We start from the raw sequence: 24,010 nt of genomic DNA on the forward strand, positions 1-24,010 counted from the left end.
TGACACAGGGTGCTGTCCTTCTTAGAGCCCCATGGGGGAAGGTCATGATCCTCCTCTCAGAAAGGGAAAGAGAAGCTCAGAGGGGGTGTGGCTTTCACAAAGACAACTTATCCAGGACGTGAACTCGGGTCACTCTCATGCCAACCCTAGGCACTTGCTGTGGCTCACACCTTCCCCCAAATACCCACCTCAACCCACAGACTTGGCCTAGGGAGGAGCGTTTGTTGATTGAAAAACAAAGGCCCTTTGCCTGCCAGGGAGGGGACACTGGCAAGTGGGTGCAGTGTGGTGCATGGTCCCCAAGTCTGAGAGGGCGAGGAGGGATCCCCAGGAGGTGATGGAGCACAGGAGTCCCGAAAGCTCACGGTGGTGCTCACTGGGCACCCTTGGGAGCTAGTGACCATAGGGACTGGGTTAGAATGTGCCTGGGGCCTCCAGCCCAAGGAGGTTCAGCCTCAGGCCATGGTTGAGTGCTGCAGGCAGCAGGACGACCCTTTATTTACCAGAAGGGTTAACAATCTTTGCCAAGAAGATCATGGAAGGTGTGAGTTTCTCATAGACCATCATCAGGAAGGGTTTGTTCAACTTGACATTTTGTGGAGTCTCCATGGGCAGTGTCTGCGCTCCAGAGCCTGCGGCCCCTTCTGTCCCCTTCTCGTCCATCTTCAGCTCAGCCTTGTGCACAGCCTGTGGGAATCAAGAGTGAGGTCAGTGCCTGCCAAGACACTCAGAGGCCATGATGGGCAGAAGCAAGAGACCAGAGAGGGAGACAACTTAGGCAAAGTTACTCGGCACAGCTGTAATGTGCCAAGGTTCCCGGCTTTTCTGCTGTCATTGTGGAATGATATTTGACAAACAGATGCAGCCTGAAGATGGTGTATATGTGTGTGTGTGTGGGGGGGGGGTCAGTGATAACAGGGAGACAGGGGGCTAATTACCCTTCCCATAAATTTCAGGGGACCTTCAATCATGATGGTGGCAGAAAGGGTCTATGGAGTCTTAGCTCAACCTGATGGATGGTTGAGAGGGAGCCAGATTCCAGATTAGCCTCTAGAGATGTCTCAGGCCCCAGATCCACCCCAGTGGCCTCAGCATTTGTGACCAGGTGACGGGTTCTGGAGAATGGAGGGTCCCTTGTGAGACACCGACAAATTTCTTTCTTGTCTACAAAATTCCAACAATTTTCCTTGCAGGAAACTGGCCAGTGTCCTCTGCTAGCGTCAGGGGTGCCCGGATACCTCACTAGAGGAGAGAAAGGAGCCGTGGAACTCAGTGAAGGCCGTGGGAAGGGGAAGCTGGCGGCCTTCAACATTTGGGAACTCTCCAAACTAAAGTAGAAAAACTCAACAGCTAGAAAATTCTATCGGCTACGTGTTTCTTTCTTCTTGCTAGCTGGAAGATAAAGCTGAATCTGTCTTCGGATTCCAAACAGTTGGCTCAGCTTGGTCACCCATATTGCTCCTGGAGTGGCTGGAGCCTCCCTTCACCCACGGGTACCAGCCCTCACCTGCTGCCTTTGGCCACGCCCCTCCCTCCCATGGACCATCCCCCACACTCTACTCGGACTCTGAAATCCTTCCCCTTGCCATGCTCTTTTCACTCCAAAGTAGGTCTGCTGGACAATACACAGGGCATTCAGTCAAATTTGAATTCAAGATAAGTTATGAATACATTTAACCAAAAATATGTCTCGTGCAATAATTTTTATGCTTAAAAAAAACCCATTGTGTATCTGAATATCGAATTTGACTGAGTGTCTCCTATTGTCCCTGCTAAATCTGGTGCCCCACCTGCCCCGTGCTCTAGGCCTGATAAATGTTCCGGGACCTGATCAGTTTGTTGCATTGAATCAGCTTTCAACATAGCACTAAGAGAGTGGCAGTTCCAGTGCTAAACACTGGAATCAAAGGCTTGAGGAGGCCTTAGGGTCTTCCCTGGACCACAGAGCTGGTCGGGGGAGAGCCAGACTCCAGCCCCGCCTGTGTGGCAAGTGGCACGGCTGCTTCCTCCCTGGCCTGGCCCCTGTGCGGTGTCTCTGCCAGGCAGTTGGCGCGCCCTCTGCTGGAGGGCAGCGGCAGGGCAGCCTTACCTCGCTCACTTTGAGGCTGCGGTAGGGGGAGATTCGGGTGAGGTCACCATTCTCCTCAAAGATTTTACTGATGCCCAGTTGGGAGAGAGTGTTCTTCAAGTTATAGGTACCAGAGATGTGGAGCCTGGGCACGAACACATTGACAACCCTGGGGAGTTAAAATGACAGGCGTGAGCAGAAACGTCCTACTTGGGCAAAAAGAAAGATGACAGTCATGGCACCCAGGACCAGGTCCTCTCTTCTTCTCTGCCTGCCCTCTGTCCCTCCCCCTGGAATCTCATTCAGTCCTAGGACCTGGAATACCAAGAGCCGGCCAGACGACTCCCAAGTCTACCTTTCCACTCATTCATTCATTCAGCAAATACTTATTAAGTGCCTGCTGAATACCAGATGCTGTTCTAGGTGCTTGAGATGAACCTGTGAACACAACAGGCAAAGATCCCTGCCCCTGACCCGTGTTCCAGCAGGGGGACAGATCATGGAATGGACACAGTGAAAAGCACTGTGGGCATATTCGCAAATGCGGGAGGCGGCAAGTGCTACAGGAAAAAATGAAATATAAACCAAATTTCAGGGACGCTGGGCAAATCTTGAAGGAGACAGGGACCCAGGTGAATGGGCCTTTTCCCTGAAGGGAAACTGGAAACCCAGTAGAGTCTCCACTGTAGGAGTGACACGGTCCCTTCAGGGTTTAGAGGGGACCCTCCGTCCACTCCATTAAGAGCACCCTCGTGGTATTGGGGTGGGGGTGAGTGAGGAGGTGATGCAGGGTGACACCCTCCACGGCAGTCAGGTGTTGGGGTCACAGTGGTGGAGGCAAGAGGCCAGGTTCCAGAGTCACTGTACAGCAGGGCCAGCCGAGATTCCTGACAGGCTGATGGAAGGGCTCAGAGGAGCCATAGATGGAGGACGACTCCCGGGTTTTAAATTGAGCGGGTGGTCCTGGGAAGGCCCCGCAGCGCAGGATGGCAGGATGGCAGTCTAGACAGGGCAGGCTAAGATCCTATTAGACTCCCCAGAAAGTGGGGGGATGCTGGGGAAACAGGCAGAGTCAGGAGCCTGGATTCAGGTGAGAGATCTGGCAGCCTGGGCCTAGGGGTGGGGGATGGTGCTGAAGCCCAGGGCGCTGCACGCTGAGGGGGAATCCCAACAGGATCCGGGCGGAGGCCAGAGCCCTTGGCCCTGAGCCCAGCACAGGAGAGGAGGAGGAGCCCACGGGCAGACAGAGCTGGTGCTGTGGGAGGAGCCCACGGGAGACAGAGCTGGTGCTGTGGGAGGAGCCCACGGGAGACAGAGCTGGTGCTGTGGGAGGAGCTCACGGGAGACAGAGCTGGTGCTGCGGGAGGAGCCCACGGGAGACAGAGCTGGTGCTGCGGGAGGAGCCCACGGGAGACAGAGCTGGTGCTGTGGGAGGAGCTCACGGGGAGACAGAGCTGGTGCTGTGGGAGGAGCCCACGGGAGACAGAGCTGGTGCTGTGGGAGGAGCCCACGGGAGACAGAGCTGGTGCTGTGGGAGGAGCTCACGGGAGACAGAGGTAGTGCTGTGGGAGGAGCCCACGGGAGACAGAGCTGGTGCTGTGGGAGGAGCCCACGGGAGACAGAGCTGGTGCTGTGGGAGGAGCCCACGGGGAGACAGAGCTGGTGCTGTGGGAGGAGCCCACGGGGAGACAGAGCTGGTGCTGCGGGAGGAGCTCACAGGAGACAGAGGTAGTGCTGTGGGAGGAGCCCACGGGGAGACAGAGCTGGTGCTGCGGGAGGAGCCCACGGGGAGACAGAGCTGGTGCTGCGGGAGGAGCCCACGGGGAGACAGAGCTGGTGCTGCGGGAGGAGCCCACGGGGAGACAGAGCTGGAGCTGCGGGAGGAGCCCACGGGGAGACAGAGCTGGTGCTGCGGGAGGAGCCCACGGGGAGACAGAGCTGGAGCTGCGGGAGGAGCTCACGGGAGACAGAGCTGGTGCTGTGGGAGGAGCCCACGGGGAGACAGAGCTGGTGCTGTGGGAGGAGCCCACGGGGAGACAGAGGTAGTGCTGCCAGGTAAAGCAGGCCCCAGCAGGAGGCTGGCGTTTCTAGCAAGTGGAGAAGGAGGAGCCCTAAACTGGCCCTGGACCCCCCAACATGGGCACCCTGGGTCATGATGGGAAGGAGCCCTGAGGATGAAAGGATAGGAGATGGGGACTAGAGGCAAAGCTTCAGGCTTTATCTGCAGAGGGGAGATCAGAGTGGAGTGATACCTAACAGGGAAACAACAGCCTTTGGGACTCCCTGCAGGCCAGCGCCAGAGTGATAGGCCCGCCTCACACCTGCTCTGTGTTTCCTGCACAGAAGCCACTCTGTGAGCTGAGAGCCATCCCTGGGCCCCAATCCAAAAACTAATGGCATCTGGATCTCTGATGGAGATAACTAAGTAGGGATCAGAAGCGTTGACTGGTGCAGAGAAGCAAGGAGAGAATTTCCAGGGCGACATCACTGAGCAGTCAGAGGACATGGGATCCCAGGTGCTAGTGGGGAGATCAGCTTTAGTGACTTCCAAGTGAAGCCAGAAAACTTGGACCAGTGCTGGAAGGTGAGATGAGATTTTTAGTCTGGGATGGGACTCTCAAATTTTATTAGCAGTAAAAAGGGCAAATTCAAAGCCCCATCAGCTCTGTGCCTACTGAAGTTGAAGCTTTGTTTCCCCTAGGAGAACAAAAACTGAGTTTTTGCTCTGGGGAGTCAGAGCAGCAGGGTTTGTAGGCTAAACTCCAACCTATAATTTGTGGATGTATTTTAGTTGTGCATCTGTTGATGTGGTTACTTCTCTTTTGGGGAAAGGGTGTTTCCCCCCCCCTTTGGCCTCTCTTAGGCTGTCCAGTCTGGAGGAGACTACAGACAAAACTCACTGGAATAGCCCACCTGCTCTCTGCTCCCGTAGGGGACCACCAGAGGTCTGGGCTGGTCCTGCCTGCACTTGAAGACAACCCAACAACCTGACAGCCAGACTGAAAGAGTTCAGAAGGTAGGAACACTGCCTGTCGGGTTCTGATGACATGCAATACCCCCTGAGGACCTCAGGCAAGTCCCCTAGCCAGTAAGAAGCTCTGGGGTTTCCTATGGAGGAGGGGGCATTACTGCCACTGGTCATTCCAGGCCACAGAGCTTAGGAGGCAGGATGTATCTGGTGAAAGGGATCCTCCTCTCATGGCCTTCTGCCAGGGAGGTCCCATCTCAAGTCATGGGGATCCTGGGAACAGTCTCATGGGGTAGGGGAGGCAGACCAGGTCCTAGGACAGGGAGCGGGGCCCTGGAAGAGACCCTGAGGGCAAGATGCACATGGACTTCATGAGATGCTATTTAAGTTATTCCTGTCCTGTGAGGAGCTTTGTTTCCCTTGTCCCCAGGCCTCTGGGAAGGCTGGAGCCAACCTGCAGGAAATCTCAAAACATCTTTCCCACACCTGGGCAGGAAACAAAGGGAGGGCTGTGGGCCTCATCCTGAAGGCAGAGACATGGCAGCAGTATTCAGGAGCTTCTGTGTGCAGTTAGGGGTGGCTCAATGGTCACAGTACACAAGCTGCAGAGGGCCAGGGAGAGGGAACTTGCAGTCCCCAGGGCTAGCACCAGAATGGCAGCCCTGTGAAAAATTGTCACAAATAACTTGGAGATGCTCTGGGGCACCAGAAAAATGGTAGTGGACCCAACCACTGTGCTTTCAGCACCGATGGCAATGGGACTGCAGTCCCTGTCACAGAGCCAGAAAGTACGGGTGAACTGAGGGCCAAGGGCCTGACATTCTTCCCATTTCTCACCTCCTTTCACTTTCCGTACCTCTCAGGCACCTAGAAAGGCACCCAAGACACCCCTGTGAACTCTACAACTTTGTGGACCACAGGCTGGAAGCTGCCCATCCCTTTGGGGCACCCCGTGTTAACAGACGCCTGCATTTCACGTCAGGGGGTGAGCTGCCATGTGGGGTTCCCCCTGAGGATGGAGACTACACTGCAGGACACCTGTCACTCAATAAGCCTGGGGTTCCAAGGATCTGCTGAGAGTTTTAGAGCCCTCCTTCTTCAACCAATCAGAAGGAGGGGGAAAGAAGTCACATTGGCACAAGGCCTCTTCGAAGGTCCTGCAAGGCTGGCACTACTAAGGCCAAATCACAGAAGAGAACCCAGGCCTCACCCAAACCCCTATTTTTAATTCAGCTCCCACAGCAGGGAGGAGAGGCAGGGCTGGCAGAGCCCTCCTGGGGTGACCTGCCACTCAGCTCCACTTCCCCCAATACTGGCATGATCAGAAGCATCTGGAACCAGAGTTTCCCTGTCAGGAGCTTTCAGGTAACTAGATAGCGGATCTGTGTTCTGAAGTTCCTTAAGGGTTGCCTTCCCCCATGGATGCCCAGTCCACCCTAGCATCGTCTCTTTCTCTCTTGGTGCCTCCTCCTGGTGCCCAGGTCCCATAATCGTCATAGCAGATGCTCAGTAAAGACATCCATTGCTTCTCTGCCTTTCACACAGCCTTAAAGTCTTGTCTCAAATTCCACCTCCCCTGGAAAGCCCTCCCTGACCTCTACCACACTCTCACAGTTTTACTGCCTCTCCAGGGTCAAGTGTTTCTGTGTTCTTACACTTCTCCCGTCTACCTCCTACCCTAACAGAAGCTTCTCAGAGCCCAGAAGAAGGCTTGGCCATGTGATAAGAGCTTAATAAATTCGGGATGAAAGAAATAAAGAGTGGTGGGGGCGGGGGAGAAGCAAGACACTCCTTACACCAGGCTCCCTCTTTACCTTTTTGACATTAATCTTTTCCATCTGCCAAAAATGTTCGCCTGCAAGCCCTCCTCCAATTGCTTCATTTTGCCCTCCTCGGGAAGAACGAAGGTGGCCGTGATGTTCCCACTGTAGGGGATCTCCAGGAGCGTGCAGGACAGCTGGTCGTCATAGCCCACGTCATACATGCCTCCGTGGAACATCATGGGCACCTTCACTGTTTTGCTTTTGTCCACAAAGAAATTTTCCTCTCTAGTTTCTTTTGGATCAAATCTATGTTGCCACCTGGCTTAGGATTGAAAGGCAAAGTGAGATGAGTGTCCAGAGAGAAAAGAGGTGACCAGATCCAAATAATCACCAGCCTCTGTCCACGCAGATTCAGGGAAAGAGGTCTGGGTATTCCAGGGCACCAGGGAAGAACTCCGGGAGGCTGCCCTCTTCCTGTGCCCCGGATACTTCCCGTGAGATGGACTCAGGTCCAGTGGCATGTTCTCAAAGAAATGAGGATTAGGGATGAGGAGGTGAGGAGAGCAGTAGACTGCCCTGAGCTGAGAAAGCCTGGAGATCATGTCCCAGTCGGGCGGGGGGACTGGATTGCAATTAGTGGGGCTCTCTGGGTGTGACTTGAATGAAGATGCCTGGCTCTATTTCAAGTCATCCCTGACAAAGCCACTCTCACCTGGGGCCAAGAAAACTAAGGGGACACGCTGCCCTCGGGAGCTTGCTGGAGAGGAATGAACGCTCAATTCTGGGTGTTCGATCTCTCTTTTTTGATCCTGAGGATGCTTTGACCCCCTCACACGTAAATGCAGATCTGTGTCTTTTCTAGCCTGCTACCCTCACAGATCTCAGAATAGGTCCCTGGGAGCCAACCCCTGGGTCCAAATCCTGGCCTCGCTGCTCTAAAAGCATAACCTTGATGAGTGTCTCAGTCTCCCTGGGCTTCGGTGTCCTTAATTTGAAGAATAAGGATATTGACCGATACCTCATAGGTTCACTTGGAGACCTGGTGGGATAAAGCAGCCAAGCTCAATAAGTGGATATAGTGATCTTTGAGTGGATGGTGGTCACCGTCAGCATTATTGGTGTCACTGTTGTTCCTGAGGTGATGTAGGGGATGTAAGCCCTTTGAGAAATCCCAAATTCATTTTTCTTTCCCTCTGGCTTAGACAGACTGTGATTTTGGATTCCCCCCCCCCCAACCCCGCTCAGTCACCATCAATTTCCTTGTGAAATTTGGGAGAAGTGAACCATGGTATTGACAGCCCCGTAGAGATCTTGTCTAAACTGAGGGGTGTTGGCCTCTGTGATTTTCACCTATTTTGGCCAACCTCTGCGTGTGCACATGGTATGTGAGTGGCCGTGTGCAGAGGGGGGAACGAAGGTCTATTTCAGGTTTTCTCTTAGACACAGGGAAGTCAGGCAATCTGATGAGGAGAATAAGGCAACCCCCAAACTCATCATCACCACCACCAAAACACAATCACCATCCTGGGCGTCAACTTGGTGTAGTGGAAAAATACCCACCCAAGGCCAAGAGAGACGGGTTCCAATCCTGACTGTCACTGACTGCCTTTGAAACATGGATAAGTAATTAATCTGTCCCCGATTTTCATTTTTTTTCCTCATCTAAGAAATGAAGATGAGAATGTCACTCCAACCACATCAACTAGTGTCATGTTAGGATAATCAGTGATAATGAAAATGGACATATAGAGAACAATTTAGACTTCATGAAGCACTTTTCACAAATATTTTCACCTCAATTCCCAAACACAACCAGATGGGTTATATGTAAACGGTGTTCAGTTTAAAGACAAAGAAAGTGACTACAGTGTTTATGATGACCAGCATCCACTCGGTATTCACTATACCACTGAAACTTATCCAACTACATCTTTAAAAAGCCTTATATGGTATCTATCAATATCCTCATTCTATGAAGTGAGAGATTCATTACGTAGAAATTCAAGGTCGAGAGCAAGCAAGAGGCCAACCCAGGTTTTTAATCCATGCCTGTTGGTCATCCTCTCCTCTTCACGCCAGCATGTCTCAAACCTTACCTTGAAAGTAAATGAAGTTTGCCAGAATCATCACAGTGCCAGGGTCTATACTCCTGATCAGGTTGTTGATTAACCCCTGGGTTTTCTGACTGACATAGCTGTTGATCTGCTTCTGAGTATATTCCAAGTCCTGGAAGTTGGTGGGCACGGTTTCTGCTTCATACATAGTCTTGGTCTCTCTCAGGAAGTTCCGTTGTAGCTTCAGCTTCTGATCCAGGAACAGAACGTTTCCGACCGCCAGCTTGGTGCCCTGCTTCTCCTGGTTCAGCTTGCGGATGAGGTAATAGAACCCCTGGTGAAGGTCTCTGGCGGGCATCTCCCTGAAGCTGAAACCCTGCTTAATCTCTTCCAGGGTGGAGTCCTGGGCGCCCAGGGACAGCATGGAGAAGGCAGTGGAGATGCTCAGTGGGGAGAAGAAGATGTTCTGCCTGGAGCCTCTGGAGGCCAGCTTCTTGAGCAGCTTGAAGCCAAACTCCATGTTGCGCTTTGCCAGCTCATGGGCGATCCTCTTTGCTTTCGACCCTTGGGCTTGGCTCAGGTCTCCATAGCTAAGTCGAGAGACATTGGGCGAGAGAAGCCCTTCTGTGGCGAGGAGGCCAGCCAGAAACAGGGCCAGGCCCAGTGGGAGGTTCATTGTCCTTGGGGATTGTCCTGTTGAGTAGCAGATCTCAGGTTAGCAGAGAAAATCAAAGGAGATCCACTGTCCCACACCGTATCCACGTGGAAGAAGACCAGGTGGAAGAAGAGACGCAGTGACTAACAGGGGCTGTAGGTAGAGGCTGCTGAGTGCTTTGACATCCAGGATGACATTTATAGCCTCCCCATATCTCCATTTTATAAGTGAGAGACCTGGGTGTTCCCTGGCACTGCACCCTTGCTCTGTCCCTTGTCTTCCTGGCCCTGGGCCCCTCAAGAGTGATTGCTCTTGTTCACTTCCCTCCCCATCTTATGGTAGCAGTGAATCCATTCCTTTGAGGAACATCTACTCTCCACCTCATCATAAGAATGCCCCACCATGTGGGCATGGGACCCAGGACATGCCATCAAAGTTCATCCTTTATGTCACACTGATTAAGAAATCAGTGTGACCAAGATCAAATTAACGGGGGTCTTTCCTGGAGAATGCAAAGTTCTCTTAACTATGGGGTGATTGGCTTAATGATAAAGCCCCCCTCCCCCCCAAACTGAATGTGGTCCTGACTTCTACATGGAGAGAAGACAGGGAGAGATGGAAAGAGAGAAATGGACAGTGGCTCATTATGACATCTTTGGAGTCCTTGGATCAACCTTTACTGGATGCCCACCCACCAACCTTCATTTTTTTCTGAGTTATGAGAGCCAATGGATTTCAATTTTAGGGTTGAATGATTTGAGTTGGACATTTTTTTTCCTTATAACCAAAGGAGTGTGACTAATTTGCAGAATTGGTGCTCTTTTGTGTAAGATCATGTGACCTCCAGGTGATGGACATCCTCTACAGGAGAAAGAACTCTGCCTCCAATAAACCTCCTCCCAAGGAAGGGAAGGGGTGGTGGCATGGAGAGGAAAAGCCACATCTTCCTGGCTGCAGGAGTGCTCTCTCATCAAAAGCCTTTCAGCTCTGACACCTCCCAATGGCACTGTGAGCTTTCTGGGGACAAGAATTTTGTTGGATGTTTTCCTTCCATCTCTCTCTCTCCTAAGGCGACAGAGAGCCACCAAAGCCTGATGTTCTACAACGTCTGTTGATTTTTCTGGTTGGGTACACTGCTTTCATTTGGCTTTTACTAATTTACATGGAAAGCGAAGGCAGATCTCTTTGCTGGGTCCTCTATTACATCACTTACTGTGTCACCCTAACTGACATCTCCAGGAGTCTGTAATCCCCGGGGAAAGGATGAGCTCCTCAGCAGGGAAGCTGTCCCTGGTTGCTTCAGACTGGTTTCCCTGGAAGCAGGTGCATGTCAGGGACTGACAGCTGTCTTAGGAGGAGGCTGCAGGAAGTAAAGGGATCAGGACCAGAAAAAGAAGGAGTAGACCCAGGATGCAGCTCCTGTAACATCCAGCTCCACTCAGTCCTAGGGACAGGACTCTGGACAGCTGGTGACTGTGAGCAATCCCCAGGGTGCAGGACATGTCATATATAATTTCCTGGGACATTAACCACTATCAACTCCTCCTTCAAGCTGCCCAGGTAACTCTACTTTTAGCTCCAAGGCAGGACCTGATTGGTGGAGGGCAATCTCCTTATCCTGCTACTGATTGGTCCAGGAGATCGGCCTAATCCAATGAGGGCAAGTTCAGGGAGGGGCATGTGACTCAAGTGGTCCAATGAGGGTGAGCTGTAGAACTGTTTGGTGGTTTGCTGGGAATGCTGCCCTGAGTCGTTCCTGGATGTCCTGGGTAGCAGACTGGCAGCTAGGGAGGGGACTCCACACAGCCCCAGGGGTAAGGGAAAACAAGCCAGAGCACAAAGAGGGCTCATGGCAGGGCTTTGCAGAGAAACTGGGGCCAGCGCCCACCCTCCCTGCACGCTGGCAGTGAGGTTATGTGGTCAAGGTCCTGAAGCCAGAAGCATCTTGACAAATATTATGTGTATATATTTCAATGCCAGAACCATCAAGTGGGGGCTCCATGCTCTGGCCTTACATCCTTGGGGGGTTTGTGGCATTCTGGAAAGAATCTCCTGAGCCCAGGAGTTCTCTAAGCACCTTCCACTCTCCAGGACGATGTTTTGGTAAAAATTAAAAATAATTGGTGATGAGCCCAGACTCCATGGGTGATCTGAAAATAGATTGTAGGCGAGAAAAAGGTAGAATCCTTAATTATGCTTCAGATAAACAAAAGAAAATAGATAATGGAAAGGAGCCGATCTCAGGAGTTCCCAGGGCTGAACTGTGTTTTCCAAAGGCTGCCTGGATTAAAAATAGAAGTTTCTGTTATTCCCAGTGGATTGCCAGCCATGCCGGGTGCTGTTTCCCAATGCCTACGAGTAGAGAAGCTTGGACATGTCACTCAGTAGCTGGCAGGAGGGTTGCCAGCCACCTGAGGGGCAAAGCCTGGCAGCAACAAGGCAGGAGCTCGGAGTGTGAGGCAGGACGGGGCGGGCAGAAAGGCTCGGCATGACATGAGCTACTGGCTGTGCAGTGGAACTGCTGACCCCCACCAAGTTGTACCTACTACAGTTTCAGAAGTGAGAACTGATCCGAGAATTAAAGTCCAGGCATTGTTCTTCTCCCACATACATATTGGGGCACCAGGCAAATCTCTTTACCCTCTAGGGTGTCTGTAAGTATCTTTGCCTATTAACTTGAGGATACTGTGGAGTTTGGCCTCTTCCCACTAGATGCTGCTGCTCAGCTGTTTGCCGTACCCCAGGGAACGCAGTGCACTTGCTGGCTGGTCTCAGCTTCCCTTACCTCTACAAGCCTGTATCCCAGCGGTCTCTGGGCATCCATCCCTTCCAGCATCCCCCCAATGTGAAGGGCCTGGCCTTGCTCCCCACCAGCCCACACTAGTCCCACTTTGGGCCTTTCCATGTCATCATAGATGCTAAAGTGACCCACATTTGCCAGATGCCTGAGCAGGCTCAATTTTTTGTTCCATCAATTAAAATAGCTGAGCAACTGGTTATTACCCAATGAATTGATAGGTTACTCTCCTACGTTGAGCAATTCTTGGTTGAGTTTTAATTTGGAATGTGTCTGTGTGTGTTTGGTTGTCACCTGAACTAAATAAAATAAAATCAAGAGGAAAAAGAACAGATAGAAACGGAACCCCGTGGGACACCCAGGGGCAGAGAGGGCTACGCAAGTCCGTTCCCTGACTATTCTGGCCCCTCGTTCCCTATTCATTTAGACAAATAATTTCCTTCTCCTGTGACTAGATGAAACAGTGTCTCACTGACCCACACGACAGACCCCACCCAAGTGAGAAACCATCTGCTCTGGCAGCACAGGTGCTGCAAATCCCCACCCTGCAGAAAGGGGTCCCCACAGGAGGGATGGGGGCACCACCCCACCTCCCTCTGCCCTGATTGGAATTTCCCTCTAAATGAGGTATGACAGTGGGCTTAATAATCCATCCCTCAGTGTCCATGGGGGGTGAGTCTCAGGATCCCCCAAGGACGCCAAAATCCTTGGATGTTTAAATCCTTCCATAAAACAGCACAGTCTTTCCACGTAGCCTACATGCACCCTCCCAAGTGCTTTAAATCACCTCTACATTACTGATAATGCCTAATGTGACATATTACATAAGTAATTGTCATACTCTATCGATTAGGGAATAGGCAAGGAAAAAAAAAATCTGAACATTTCAGACTTGGCCCAAATATTTTTGATCTGAGATTGGCTGGATCCCTGGGTGTGGCTACAGAGGGCTCACTGGTGAGATCTGTGATTTTTACAAAGTGCTTCCTCATTTACCACCAGCAGGTTGGGGAGACGAGATTGGGGAGCCACCAGGGGACATATGGGCTGCGAAGTTCTGCTCCTGCACAGAGGTGGGACCCCTCACTTCAGGGGAAAGGCCTCCCCTGCCTCCCCCCACCCTTGCTAATGTCTAGTCTCCTACCTCTCTCCTCTGTGATGAAGCTGGCTGGCCAGGAAAAGTTGTGTGACATCCTTCCTCAAGTCAATGGGACAATAGATAGAAAGCTCAGACAAGTTCCCATCCCCAAAGTCTTCAGCCCAACAGAGCGAGCATCGGGCAACCAGAATGTTCCCTTGGACACATCAGTCATTCCTTCCTACACCGAGGAAGGAACCCCAAGCCCCCATCTTGTCTCAGGCTCTTTCTGGAGTCCCTGATAAAGTGCGTAGAACTTGGGTACACTCCTTGTCCTCCCTGGGGCTCAAAGAAGTGAAGGGACTTTCCTAGAGGTGTGCCTTGGCCTCTCAAAATAAGACTGAACCAAAGCCCTGAACCTGAAGAGACATGCCAGGTAGGGTCTGTGGGCTACCCATTTTAAAAGATTGAAATTGTTTTAAGAGAAAAATTGTTCTACACATTTTAGAGATTAAAGAATTTTTTTTTTACAAAGCAAGTTTAGAAAAAGGAGTGCTAAAGTCCCTCCTTTTCCCTCTGTGGGAAGTGGGAGAGGCCCCATAGAAAAATTCTACTGACCATCGCCATATCCTTAACATTCCTTCCTGGGAAACACAGGTTGGAGCCTCCCCACTTATTAATTTGCCCTGAGGATTTCTGTCTTTTTAGGAATACTTCATGTGCTGTCACCGAGCCAGGTACTGGGACCCTGTGACAATGCCCCAGGAATGGCCCACAGAGATGCTGTAGAATAAGCCAACAGGGAGCTCTCACACCTGAGAAGGGAAGCCCAGACCAGCCCCACAGACTCCTCCAAACCCTCAAGAACTTTCCACCTCTCTGCTTGGCTGGTCCTCCTCCCGTGCAGTGACTCTACTCTAGAATGAGGGAATACAGGGGCTGAAAAATCTGAGTGGCCATTAACGGCAGGCCCACTTGTGCTATAAAGGGGCAGCCCAGGCCCAGCGTGAACAGAGACTGGCGTCACAGCGTGTTGCCGTCGCCAGGTGAGCATGGAATCCAGTTAGTGGAGGCAATTCTTCAAAAACGCTCTAAACAGGCGGCTTGGCCTCACTTTCCACGATCTGCTGGGTTGATGGATACAGCCTGTGTCCTGGGAGAGCTGAAGGTACACAGACAGCTCACGTACAAGGCTGACCATGGCCAGAGCCAGAGGTCAGAGGTGGACTCCAGTTGGAAGGGCCACCTCACCTCTCCAGACCACCTCCGTCCTCATACCCCTAAGGCTGTCCCTCTAGGAAAGTGCTGGACCTAGAAGCCCATGGGAGTGAATCTGGGCCTCCATGGAGGCTGCCCTGCAAAACTCCCCCAGGGCAGTTCCCCAACTGTGAGAACTCCTCTAGAATTTTCTTCAAGACGCCCTCCTTGGACAGTACGATCCATCCCCTCAATCTGAGCCAACTTCCCGAGGAAGACACAGGAATCCCTGGCTCTTTCCACAGGGAAGGTTTCATACTCACAGCCTCCAGGAGGAATCTGCTGGGCCGGCCAAATGGATCTGCCCTTCTTGCTTTATTATTTATACTTCCATGGCCTCCTGGAAAGATCAAGTGCAGGCCAATAGAATTAGCTGGCCTGAGTGGGCAGGCGATGGGGTTCCAGGAGCAACGGCCACACCACTTCCCCGGGGGCTTCTGCTCGCACAGGAGGCTGCGACCCCGCCCACTGGGCTGGGGCTTTCTGAAGGAGTCCATTCATGTCTTTTGCAACGGCTCGGTTTCCCAATCGCGGTCTGGGCCTGGAGACTGGAGTACTCTACAAGTGGAGCAGGCTGTCGTCCTGACAATGACTCTACAACCCCCAGATCACCTTTGTCATCCAGGGAAGAGTGACACCTGGGGGTCCTTCTCCCTCGTCCCTTGTTGCTGCTTGTGTGATTTCTCTTGGGCTTCGAACTCTCAGCTCTGTCACTGCAGCTCTGTCGTTTAGGGAATATGACGTGTGACCGGAGTCGTTCTGGGAAGAAGACTGAGGAGCGACCACAGAGGGTTAGGGGCATGGTTTCCATCAGGGGCCACAGGAATCCAGGTGCATGTCAATGCTAGTGATCATTCCAGAAATCCGGGAAGTCTCTGCCTATTGTGTTTTTTGTTGTGCTGAAGTGATGAGGCCAGAGTTAGGTTTTGTTTCCTTCCCTGGCTTCTCTGCATTTTCCAACTTGTCCTTACGGAGCAGGTACTACATGGAGCTAACTTTCAAGCATTTAAAATGGAATGAGATTCTTATGTTTAGTCGTATCGCCTACAGAGGCACATGTGGACGGTGCTGGAACCTCCCAGGCCCACTGATCCCGAGATGGAATCACAGTGCCTCCGTGGGCCGACTTTCAGCTGTTTTCATAATGAACTCCAGGGAGCAGAGAAACCCCTCAGGTTTTCCTGTCCCGTTTAGTGATGTTTTCCAGGAGCTGTCACAAGACCCAGCACCACGAGGCCCCAGAAGAGGTGTACGCGTGGTTTTCCTCTCTTTGGAATGCTTTTAGCCAACACTTAACTCTCACCCCAAAAGCCATATAGAAAAGGTGATCCAGTGAGGACTTCTTGGAAGGAGGTGGCCCTGGCTCAGGCCCATGCCTGGTTCAGCTTTGAACTGAAGAACCTGTGACCCAGACCAAAGAGGTTGTGGGCATGAGGGGCTCCAGAGCCCCCAGGATCTGAGAGAGACTGGAGGCCCCTGAGCACCAGCCTCCCTCACTCAGGGGGCAAGACTCTCCTGTCACAGTGTGGGTGGGTCACATGTGACCAGACTAGCTGAGCAACCTCAGTGCCCAGGCTGCAGATGGGCCCCAGGTGGAAGGATGGGCTGAAGCCAGGGCAGGTGGTCCCATCGCGGCAGAGGCTGCCAAGGTAGAGGACAAGGGCCAGCCAGGTGGATGCTGACCCAGAATCTGGGCTGCACTCTTGGCTTGGGAGGAAGAGTCCTGCCTGCTAATGACAGGGTGAGGCCTGTGTGAGTCCTGTGGTCCCCGCCCACCAACCTGTCTCAAACCCTCTCACAGCTCCAGGACAACTCCTACGGGAGGCATGCAGCGGCTGTCCCAGGCAAGGATGCCACTGGGTGACACAGGTGGCACTGACGATGGCTAAATCCAGACAGTGCTCAGAGGCCAGTAGGCTGCAGGCAGAGGGCAGCCCCAGGTGGACTGCAGGCCACACAGGAGCTAAGTCTTGGTGAGGAGCTGCCCACCCAGGCAGGGAGAGGAGCTTTGCAGGATGGGAGTTGGTGGGAGGGGTGAAGAGATGCTCCTGGGAGGCCCAGCCCCCTCCCAGTGCCCATCAGGGACCTTGGCCTAGAATTGAGGCCAATACCTGTAGATGGGAAGATCAGAGACCCATGGGTGTGGGCTTGGTGTCTGTGGGGGCTAGGAGGGTGCAGGTGACTGTCCAGCCTGGGGTTCTGCTATAAATTGTGGATCAGAGACACTAGCCTGAGGCCCAGGAGGGGCCTGATGTTTCTCTTACATCACTGCCTTGTGTGGGGTGAGAGGAGAGCTAGGAATCTTCAGTCTCACCCTTCCTCCTCGTTTCTCCCAGGTACCGAACCTATGCGTAAACTAGGGACATGTTCGTATGCCCCAGATTGGCTCCGAGACCCTGGATCTGGTGGAACACAGGAGAACGGGGATATAAGCCTTACCTGGTAAAAGAAAACCGCTGATCTCACCTGGGAAGCCTTCGTAGAGGCAGCTCTGCTGAGGGAGCTTTCGCCCTCGGTTCTGACCCGCAGAACTCCTCGCTGCACAGACCAGCACGTCTGAGAACCGCCACCAGGAGGGAGCCAGAGAATGGTGCCCACTGAAACCTGGTGAGGGAGCTTTAATGAGCTTCTCTGGAGGATTCTGATGAACATCAGAGCTGGGAATCTCTGTTCTAAAGGAAGGAAGTCCCACAGAGGCTTCTGGAACCACCCAGTACATCTTAAGCACTGAGCTTCTCCCCCCTTCAGGTATCAAGACTGGCTGGAGAGCCGTGGTGATGGAGACCTTGAGGTGCTGGTGGGAATGGATCAGGGAACACGCTGAGAATCCAGGACAGACCACCCAGGAGGAGCTCAGCAAAAAGAGGCTGGTCCTCTCGACGAATAGTGCTGGAACCCCTGGATGTCCACTGGGGGGAACTCACCGTGACCCTTTCACTCTCTATGTAGAAATCCATGTAAGAAAGTACAAGCCTGAGCTTGAACAGCCTTGGATTGGCCCATGCAAAACCAATGACATTCATCTTTTTTTTTTTAAACCAAAAGCCCCAAGATTATCAAAACAATCAATTTCTAGGAGAAAATATAGTAGACTATTTTCTTGACCTTGGTATGGGCAAAAACTTCCTAAATAGCACAAAAGAAGTACTAACTATAAAAAAATGTATCAGTTGAACTTTATTAAGAACTTTGTTCATCAGAGTGCCCCCAAGAGCCAGGCACACACTTATAATCCCAGCTACTTGGGAGGTTGAGGCAGGAGGATTGCAAGTTTGAGGTTAGTCTCAGCAATTTAGCAAGACCCTGTCTCAAAATTTAAAAAATAAAAAGAACTGGGCATGTAGCTCAGTGGTACAGCACCCCTGGATTCAATCCCCAGTGGGGAAAAGAAAGGAAAGAAAAGAAACTCACCTAAGAGAGGTCAAAGGTAAGTCAGAGACTGGGGATGGTACTTACACCTTGTGATAAAGGACTCAGGCCTGATTTTAGATCAATAAGAAAAAGACAATGTTAAAAATAGGCAAAGATTTGAATAGCTCCTTCACAAAAGAAGGGATCCCAGTGACCGTGAAAAGATGCTTGAAGTCATCAGTCATCAGGAACATGCAAAATAAAACCACAACAAGATACCATGACACACCTAGGAAAATAGCTGAAATTAAAAGGGCTGACGGGGCGGGGTGGAGCAAGCATGCCCTGTTCTTGTACAGCAGGTGGGGGCGTGGCCCGGCACAAATGCTTTGGAAAATTGCTTGGCAGGAACCACAAACACAGTTGCCTGCCCTTTAACCCATTCCTCACACCCCAGGGCCCATCCCAATTAAAACTGTGTTTGTGGGTTCATGGATACCCTTCCTTTGTTGAATTAAGCTCCAACTGGGGAGCTTAACTGATACATAATGCTAATGAACAAGTGACTGATTTTAAGAGAAAATTAACATTACCAACAAGATCCTGGTGACCTGCAAGAAATTTTAGTACAAAAATAATAAAAACCTTTCCAAACAAAAATCTAAGCTAATAAGAAAAAAAGGAAGAGAAATATAATAATAGATCATGACAATTTAGGAAGATTTTGTAAACAGAAAAAGCAAAATCAAAAAGGAACCCACGGGGCTGGGGTTGTGGCTCAGTGGTAGAGCGCTTGCCTGGCATGTGTGAGGCACGTGGTTCGATCCCCAGCACCATATAAAATTATAAAACAAACAAAATAAAAGTATTGCGCTCATCTACAGCTAAAAAAAATTATATATTAAAAAAAAGGAACTCACATCCAAGCCAGCCTTTCAAAAGGTGAACAATATTATAAATGTTTTGGGAAACAAATGGCTCCAAAAATAAAATTTAAAAGAATTGGAGGAAATCTGTTTATAATGTTAAATGAGAAAGAACTTCATAAATACAAACACACAAGCCAGAAATCAAAGAAAACATGCACATATTGTTCTTATAGAATGTCTTAAAACTCTACAGTGTGCAAAAGATCAAGATGCATGGGAAACTGGAGCACCTTAGAACACTAATGTTCTCAGTCATGCAAATGCTTACACACACTGATGCTTCCACATTCTCAGAGCAAAGGGGAAGAGTGTGGGAAATACACTTCAATTTTCTTCTTCCTCCTCCTCCTCCTCCTCCACCTCCTCCTCCTCCTCCTCTTCTTCTTCTTTTTCGTTCCCTTTATCTTGTTTTCTCCTTCCTTTTGGAAGTCATGTTGCAGTGCACTTTCCTACATAGTTAGTAGATACATTTACTGATGGATTTTATGTGTTTTTCACAGTGACTCTTCTTCTGATTCTGCGCTTCTAGATCCATTTTGTATATGAGAAAACTGAGGTTCTGACAACCATATTATTAGCAGACCTAGGCTCGGAAAGCAGGTCTCCTGGCTCTGGAATGCACGTTCAAGCATGGCTCTCCAAGGCCATAAGGCAAGCTGTGGCCATGGCATTTCGACAGTCGACACTGACTCACACAACTGCTGCCCAGATTGGCACTCCAGGCCCTGGGCCAGGCATGGAAGGGACACAGGCTGTCTGTCTGTCTGAGTGATCTCCTGGGCCCTTGTTTGTCTCTCCTAAGACAGACAGAACCCTCCCCCCACCCTCTCTCTCAACTTGGGCTGACCCCACAGACCTCTTTTCTCCTCAGGTTGCTTCCTTCATCTCCCCAGATCCCAGAGCTCCCTTCTCCCAGTCCTCTTTGTGCCCAAGTCCTGCAGCCTCCGGGTTCTGCTGTGTTCCCCTCGACTCCCAGCCCCACATGCCTCCTCCACAAACTGGGTGGGCTTCTGCCACACCTGCTGATCCTGCCTCTGCACTCTCCTTCCACCCTCATCCCCACTGGCTCAGTAGAGGCCCTGTGGGCTCCACACCCAGATGGCCACACCCTGGACTTCACTTCTTCACCCTTGGAAGGCTCAGCCCTGCTTTTTTCCTCCCGTCCCACCCAAGTGCATGGGCACTGTGCTAGAAACAGGTGGGTGCTGTGTAAATCCTATGAAGGGGGCTTGGTTTGCAGAACCCCAAGTGCTTGGCACCCAGTATAGCTCTTGGAGTCGGATGAAGTGCACTGCTCAGGAAACAGGTGACACCCTCTATTCCACCCCGATTCTGTGGACTGATCCCTGTGATGTCTTTGGGAGGAATTGTACCTCCCGCATTCCTTCCTGGGGGCACGGGAGGAGTAGCTGTGAGTCCCTGGCACTGCTGTGATATACCAGCTGCCTGGCACAGATGTTCACATGGCACCAGCCCCTCCTCCCAGGAGCAGGCTGAGAGCAGGCAGTTGGCCCCCAACCCCAATATCCAACAGGTCCCCACACAGGGGCCTGGGTTAGGATTCAGAAGACCTGTAATGTACCAGGTGGCTGGGGAAACCATTCTTTGCTCTAGTTCTCAGTTTATCCACCTGCATAATGGGCAACAGGAAGTTGCATTGGCTCTGTGGCTTTCTGAGGGGGCCACCTTTTGGAAATCATGCTGTCAATCAATTTCACTTAAACTAATACAGACCCAAGTCTGGGCTAAATGTCATTCTAGCCAGGGCTAGATTCTGGGATAATAACAGAATATGTAAGAATAACAGAATATGTAAGAATAGAACACTCCAGGAAAATAATATGGGAGGAAATTTAAATTAAAAATTTAATTAATTGAAATTGCAAAATAAAAAGTCTTTATCTACAGTTTGGAGATAAGACCATCAATTTGATTTTAGCAGTGTGCATGGTTACATGTGCACACATACACATACACGAACTCATACACACACACACACACACACACACACACACACACACACACACACCTGTGCAGGCACTGTGCACAGATCTAATTTTTAGTCAAAGCAGATTGCACAACTGAAGTCTGGGATAGTGAGTGGGCTGTTGACTAGCACATGGCTATCCACTGGAGGCACATCCTCTTGAGAATATCTTAATGTAAAAAAATTAAATGTGGATACCTCTAGTGGAAAAAACTTGGGAGAAGTTAGAGGGAAAACTGGGGTTGTCCCCACAAGCCCACCTAAAGCCATCACCTAGCTTCGGGCGGGCTCGGCCCTGTCCCGATGGTTCATGAAGCTTGGCAGGGAGCAGGGCTGGCCCCATCTCTGAGCCACTTGGCTGCCCGGGAACCACACCCATCTCCCTCACGTGCCTTCCCCTTCCTCCTCTTCTGCTGCCTTCCAAGTTGGCAAAACTAGAGTTGAAACACGGATCGAGTGTCTAGAACATGCCAGATGTCAGCCACATGTGGGGCAGAGAAAAAGAGCCCCAGGTCCCCTCCCTCATGAGCTCATGGACCAGGAAGGGACAGACTGCTCCTGGTTCTGGGCACCAGTTCCCCGTTGGACGCCCAGAAGTCCCTGGGGAGCGATGCTCCTCGTGACCCAGGAGGGAAGGAGGACTTCCTGGAGCAGGCCAGGGCAGTCTGTCTGAAGGGAAGGCTGAGTTCCCTGCTCGGTTCCAGCAGCCCAGCACGCTGGAGAGGCGGCCTTGGCAAAGCCGCAGAAGCTACAGGAAGTTTATGGGCAGGGTCAGCCTTCCGTGTCCTCCCTCTCTAAGACCCTGAGCGAACCCAGGCTGGTTCCCTCCAGTCCCCCTCCCGAGCCTCGGCGGGCCCCCTGCCAAATGCCACATGCATATTCCACCTGCCTGGAAACTGGGCCAGCAGCAAGGTGGAGCCCTCTGGTGTCACAGACGGAGGAGCAGACATTCCATGGCGTTCCTGGCCACGTCCCTCACTTCTTGGCAAACTCTCCTATCACACTGGCCCAGGGCCAGAGAGGGGAGAAGAGGAGCAGGTCAGAGACGAGGCGGGGGAGAGGACTGGACAGGGAGGGGCAGGGCTCACTACAGACCCCGTTGCAAGGACACACAGAGTTCAGCAAGGCCCTCCAACCTGGCTGGCCCAGGCAGCCCCCTCAGAGGGACACTGTGACAGGGACTGTGCGGGGAGGCAGGCCCACCGTCTCAGCAGGCTTACTGCTACATCAGTGCATCTGCTGAGCCACCCCACCCAGGTGACGTCACCTCTCTGTGCCCCACTGTTCCCCTCTGTCTGATGGGATCACTGAGGTGCGCATGTCGTCCCCTTTCCCAGGTGTTAACCATGCTGTCAAGCACAAAGACTGATCCAAAGGAAGCAACTTAAAAATAATTAGTAATAATCCTCCTCGTAATAGTGATATATTGGTGAGTGATTAATAGTGGCAGTCATGACGATGCGGGCAGTGAGCTGTATGGAACTGTATGTCCCCCTCCTGTACGTAGTCCGTGTGTGTTCATTTCTGAGTTTTCAGGAAAACAGAAGGGCCTCAGACAAAGGGAAGGGCCCATCTCAGGCTGGGAAGCCAAGCAGCCTGGAGAGAAGGGTGAAAAACATGCAGACGGATGTGTCTGTTCCCCAGGATGCTCCATGCACTCTCAGACAGCTCAAGACCAGCCACCAGCCAGTAGCACCAGAGTGAGGAGCGGCACCCAGGGCACTCGGGATGCAGTCACCAGACAGCTCACCCTGCAGGTAGGAGGGGAGCTTCCCTTCACCCGTCCCTGTTTCCAAGACTATCCAGGATGCGAGGAAGCAGGCAGCGCAGCTAAGTGGGTCACATTGATTGCAAAGTTCTTCTCTAAGTGCCAAAGCCCACTGATACAAGACGGCCCTTTCAGAGAGGCCTGCCTCTGTGACCCGGGACTAAACAAGGATGAGCGCTTTGGAGAAAGAATATACGGACTGAAAATTATTCTTGCTAAAATGTAAATGACTGATATCAGGAAAGCAATGGGAGATACCAGGAATCTGAAGCAGGAGGAAAGGCCCCGGAGGGAAAGATTACAGAGCAGACAAATGGAGGGGTGCAGACCAGAGAATTCTATCTGGAACCAGAAAACCAGACGTGCTACTTCCCAGCCTCCTTTGTCTCCCGGGATCTTGATCTCCTCACCTGTAGGGCTGGGGAAATGCTTTGTAAACTGAGTGATGGAACTGGTGACAATAAAGGAACAATGTAAACCACCACTGCTCACGCACAGGCTGCTCTGTGACTTGGGGATTTTGCAAGGTCCCCAACAGCTAGACCAGGGCTTTCATTTACTTTCTTAAAAAAAAAAAAAAAAAACAATGGCTGCTCAGATGGAAATCTGTGATGTAGGATTGAAGTCGCGTCCTCCAGTGAGGTTTTCGGGGATCGGGGTGAGCTGGCTGGTGGGGACTGCAGCCACACATCAAGTTTCTGATGTGCCTCAAGTCCGTGGATGATTCTCCCCCTTCAGGGAGCAGCCCACATGTTTTTCTGGTGGCCCTGGGGCCTAGCTGCTGAAGGGTGGTGAGGCTTGAGAAGGGTAGCCTGGTGCAGGGCTGTCCCGTCTCTGTGCTCAGCCTGCTCACCTGCAAGAATGGGATGATCACACCCACAGCCCCACGGCTGGGTGACATCATCCCCATCAAGCCCTGGGGCTGTGCTGGGGACACAGTGCTCCACTGCGGCTGATTTTGTTTTTATTGTCATCATCATTATTATTATCTTCACACATAATTTGAATTATTGCTCTGAGATGACACGGGTGATGGAGTGGGTTGTTTGGGGCAGTGGCTCTGGAGCTCTGGAAAGCAGAGTGTCTCCACAGATGGGGCCACATCACCGCCCCACACCTCCCCGCTCCCGGCCCCAGCTGGCTCTGCCCTGCAGGCTCTGGCAGCCTGGAGCACGCGGGCCCGGGTGACAGGCATGTGCCGCAGGAGTGTGGGCAGAGCTGGACGCCAGAACCCCCAGGCGGGCACCTTCAGCCAGTCCTTGGCCTCTGTGACTCACATGCCAGGCACGATGGCGGAGGTGGCATGAGGTTCAGAGCTCCACAGGTGGGGCACAA

At 51.8% G+C, this 24,010-nt stretch overlaps 2 protein-coding genes and 1 long non-coding RNA gene across 6 annotated transcripts; 2 read left to right on the forward strand and 1 right to left on the reverse strand.

The window, feature by feature from the left end:
- Positions 1-466: 466 nt before the first annotated feature.
- Serpina12 (serpin family A member 12) lies at positions 467-21,919 on the reverse strand. 4 transcript variants are annotated; one of them, XM_078050787.1, is made up of 6 exons: positions 21,797-21,919; positions 17,107-17,244; positions 8,896-9,546; positions 6,851-7,121; positions 2,090-2,237; positions 467-687 (listed from the first exon to the last, which is right to left on the reverse strand). In XM_078050787.1, exons 1-6 carry the CDS (start codon positions 21,855-21,857, stop codon positions 496-498), a joined length of 1,461 nt encoding a protein of 486 aa, XP_077906913.1. In that variant the 5' UTR covers positions 21,858-21,919; the 3' UTR covers positions 467-495. The 4 variants fall into 4 exon arrangements, with proteins under 4 accessions (XP_077906913.1, XP_005341229.2, XP_040131406.1 ...); XM_005341172.3 differs by having other exon boundaries at positions 17,080-17,244; XM_040275472.2 differs by lacking the exons at positions 17,107-17,244; positions 21,797-21,919 and adding an exon at positions 14,904-16,134.
- On the forward strand, positions 2,610-6,576 carry LOC120886461 (uncharacterized). The gene is made up of 4 exons (XM_078048918.1): positions 2,610-2,625; positions 3,212-4,652; positions 4,901-5,084; positions 5,900-6,576. The coding sequence occupies exons 1-2, from the start codon at positions 2,610-2,612 to the stop codon at positions 4,222-4,224; spliced, it is 1,029 nt and encodes a 342-aa protein (XP_077905044.1). The 3' UTR covers positions 4,225-4,652; positions 4,901-5,084; positions 5,900-6,576.
- On the forward strand, positions 19,763-23,156 carry LOC144377935 (uncharacterized). Its single transcript, XR_013439249.1, has 2 exons — positions 19,763-20,118; positions 22,552-23,156. It is a non-coding gene; the product is annotated as an uncharacterized LOC144377935 (long non-coding RNA).
- Positions 23,157-24,010: the final 854 nt, after the last annotated feature.

The sequence above is a fragment of the Ictidomys tridecemlineatus genome, chromosome 5 (assembly GCF_052094955.1).
Source record: "Ictidomys tridecemlineatus isolate mIctTri1 chromosome 5, mIctTri1.hap1, whole genome shotgun sequence".
NCBI classification, from domain to species: domain Eukaryota; kingdom Metazoa; phylum Chordata; class Mammalia; order Rodentia; family Sciuridae; genus Ictidomys; species Ictidomys tridecemlineatus.

What these genes read in the sequence shown, in the direction of transcription:
- Serpina12 (XM_005341172.3), bottom strand. Translation starts at nt 21,857, where the DNA reads ATGTCTGCTCCTCCGTCTGTGACACCAGAGGGCTCCACCTTGCTGCTG. An exon ending in CAGCGGTTTTCTTTTACCAG is followed by an intron (nt 9,547 to 17,079) that starts GTAAGGCTTATA and finishes GCTACTCAACAG; the next exon opens with GACAATCCCCAAGGACAATG. An exon ending in AAAAGATTAATGTCAAAAAG is followed by an intron (nt 2,238 to 6,850) that starts GTAAAGAGGGAG and finishes TTAACTCCCCAG; the next exon opens with GGTTGTCAATGTGTTCGTGC.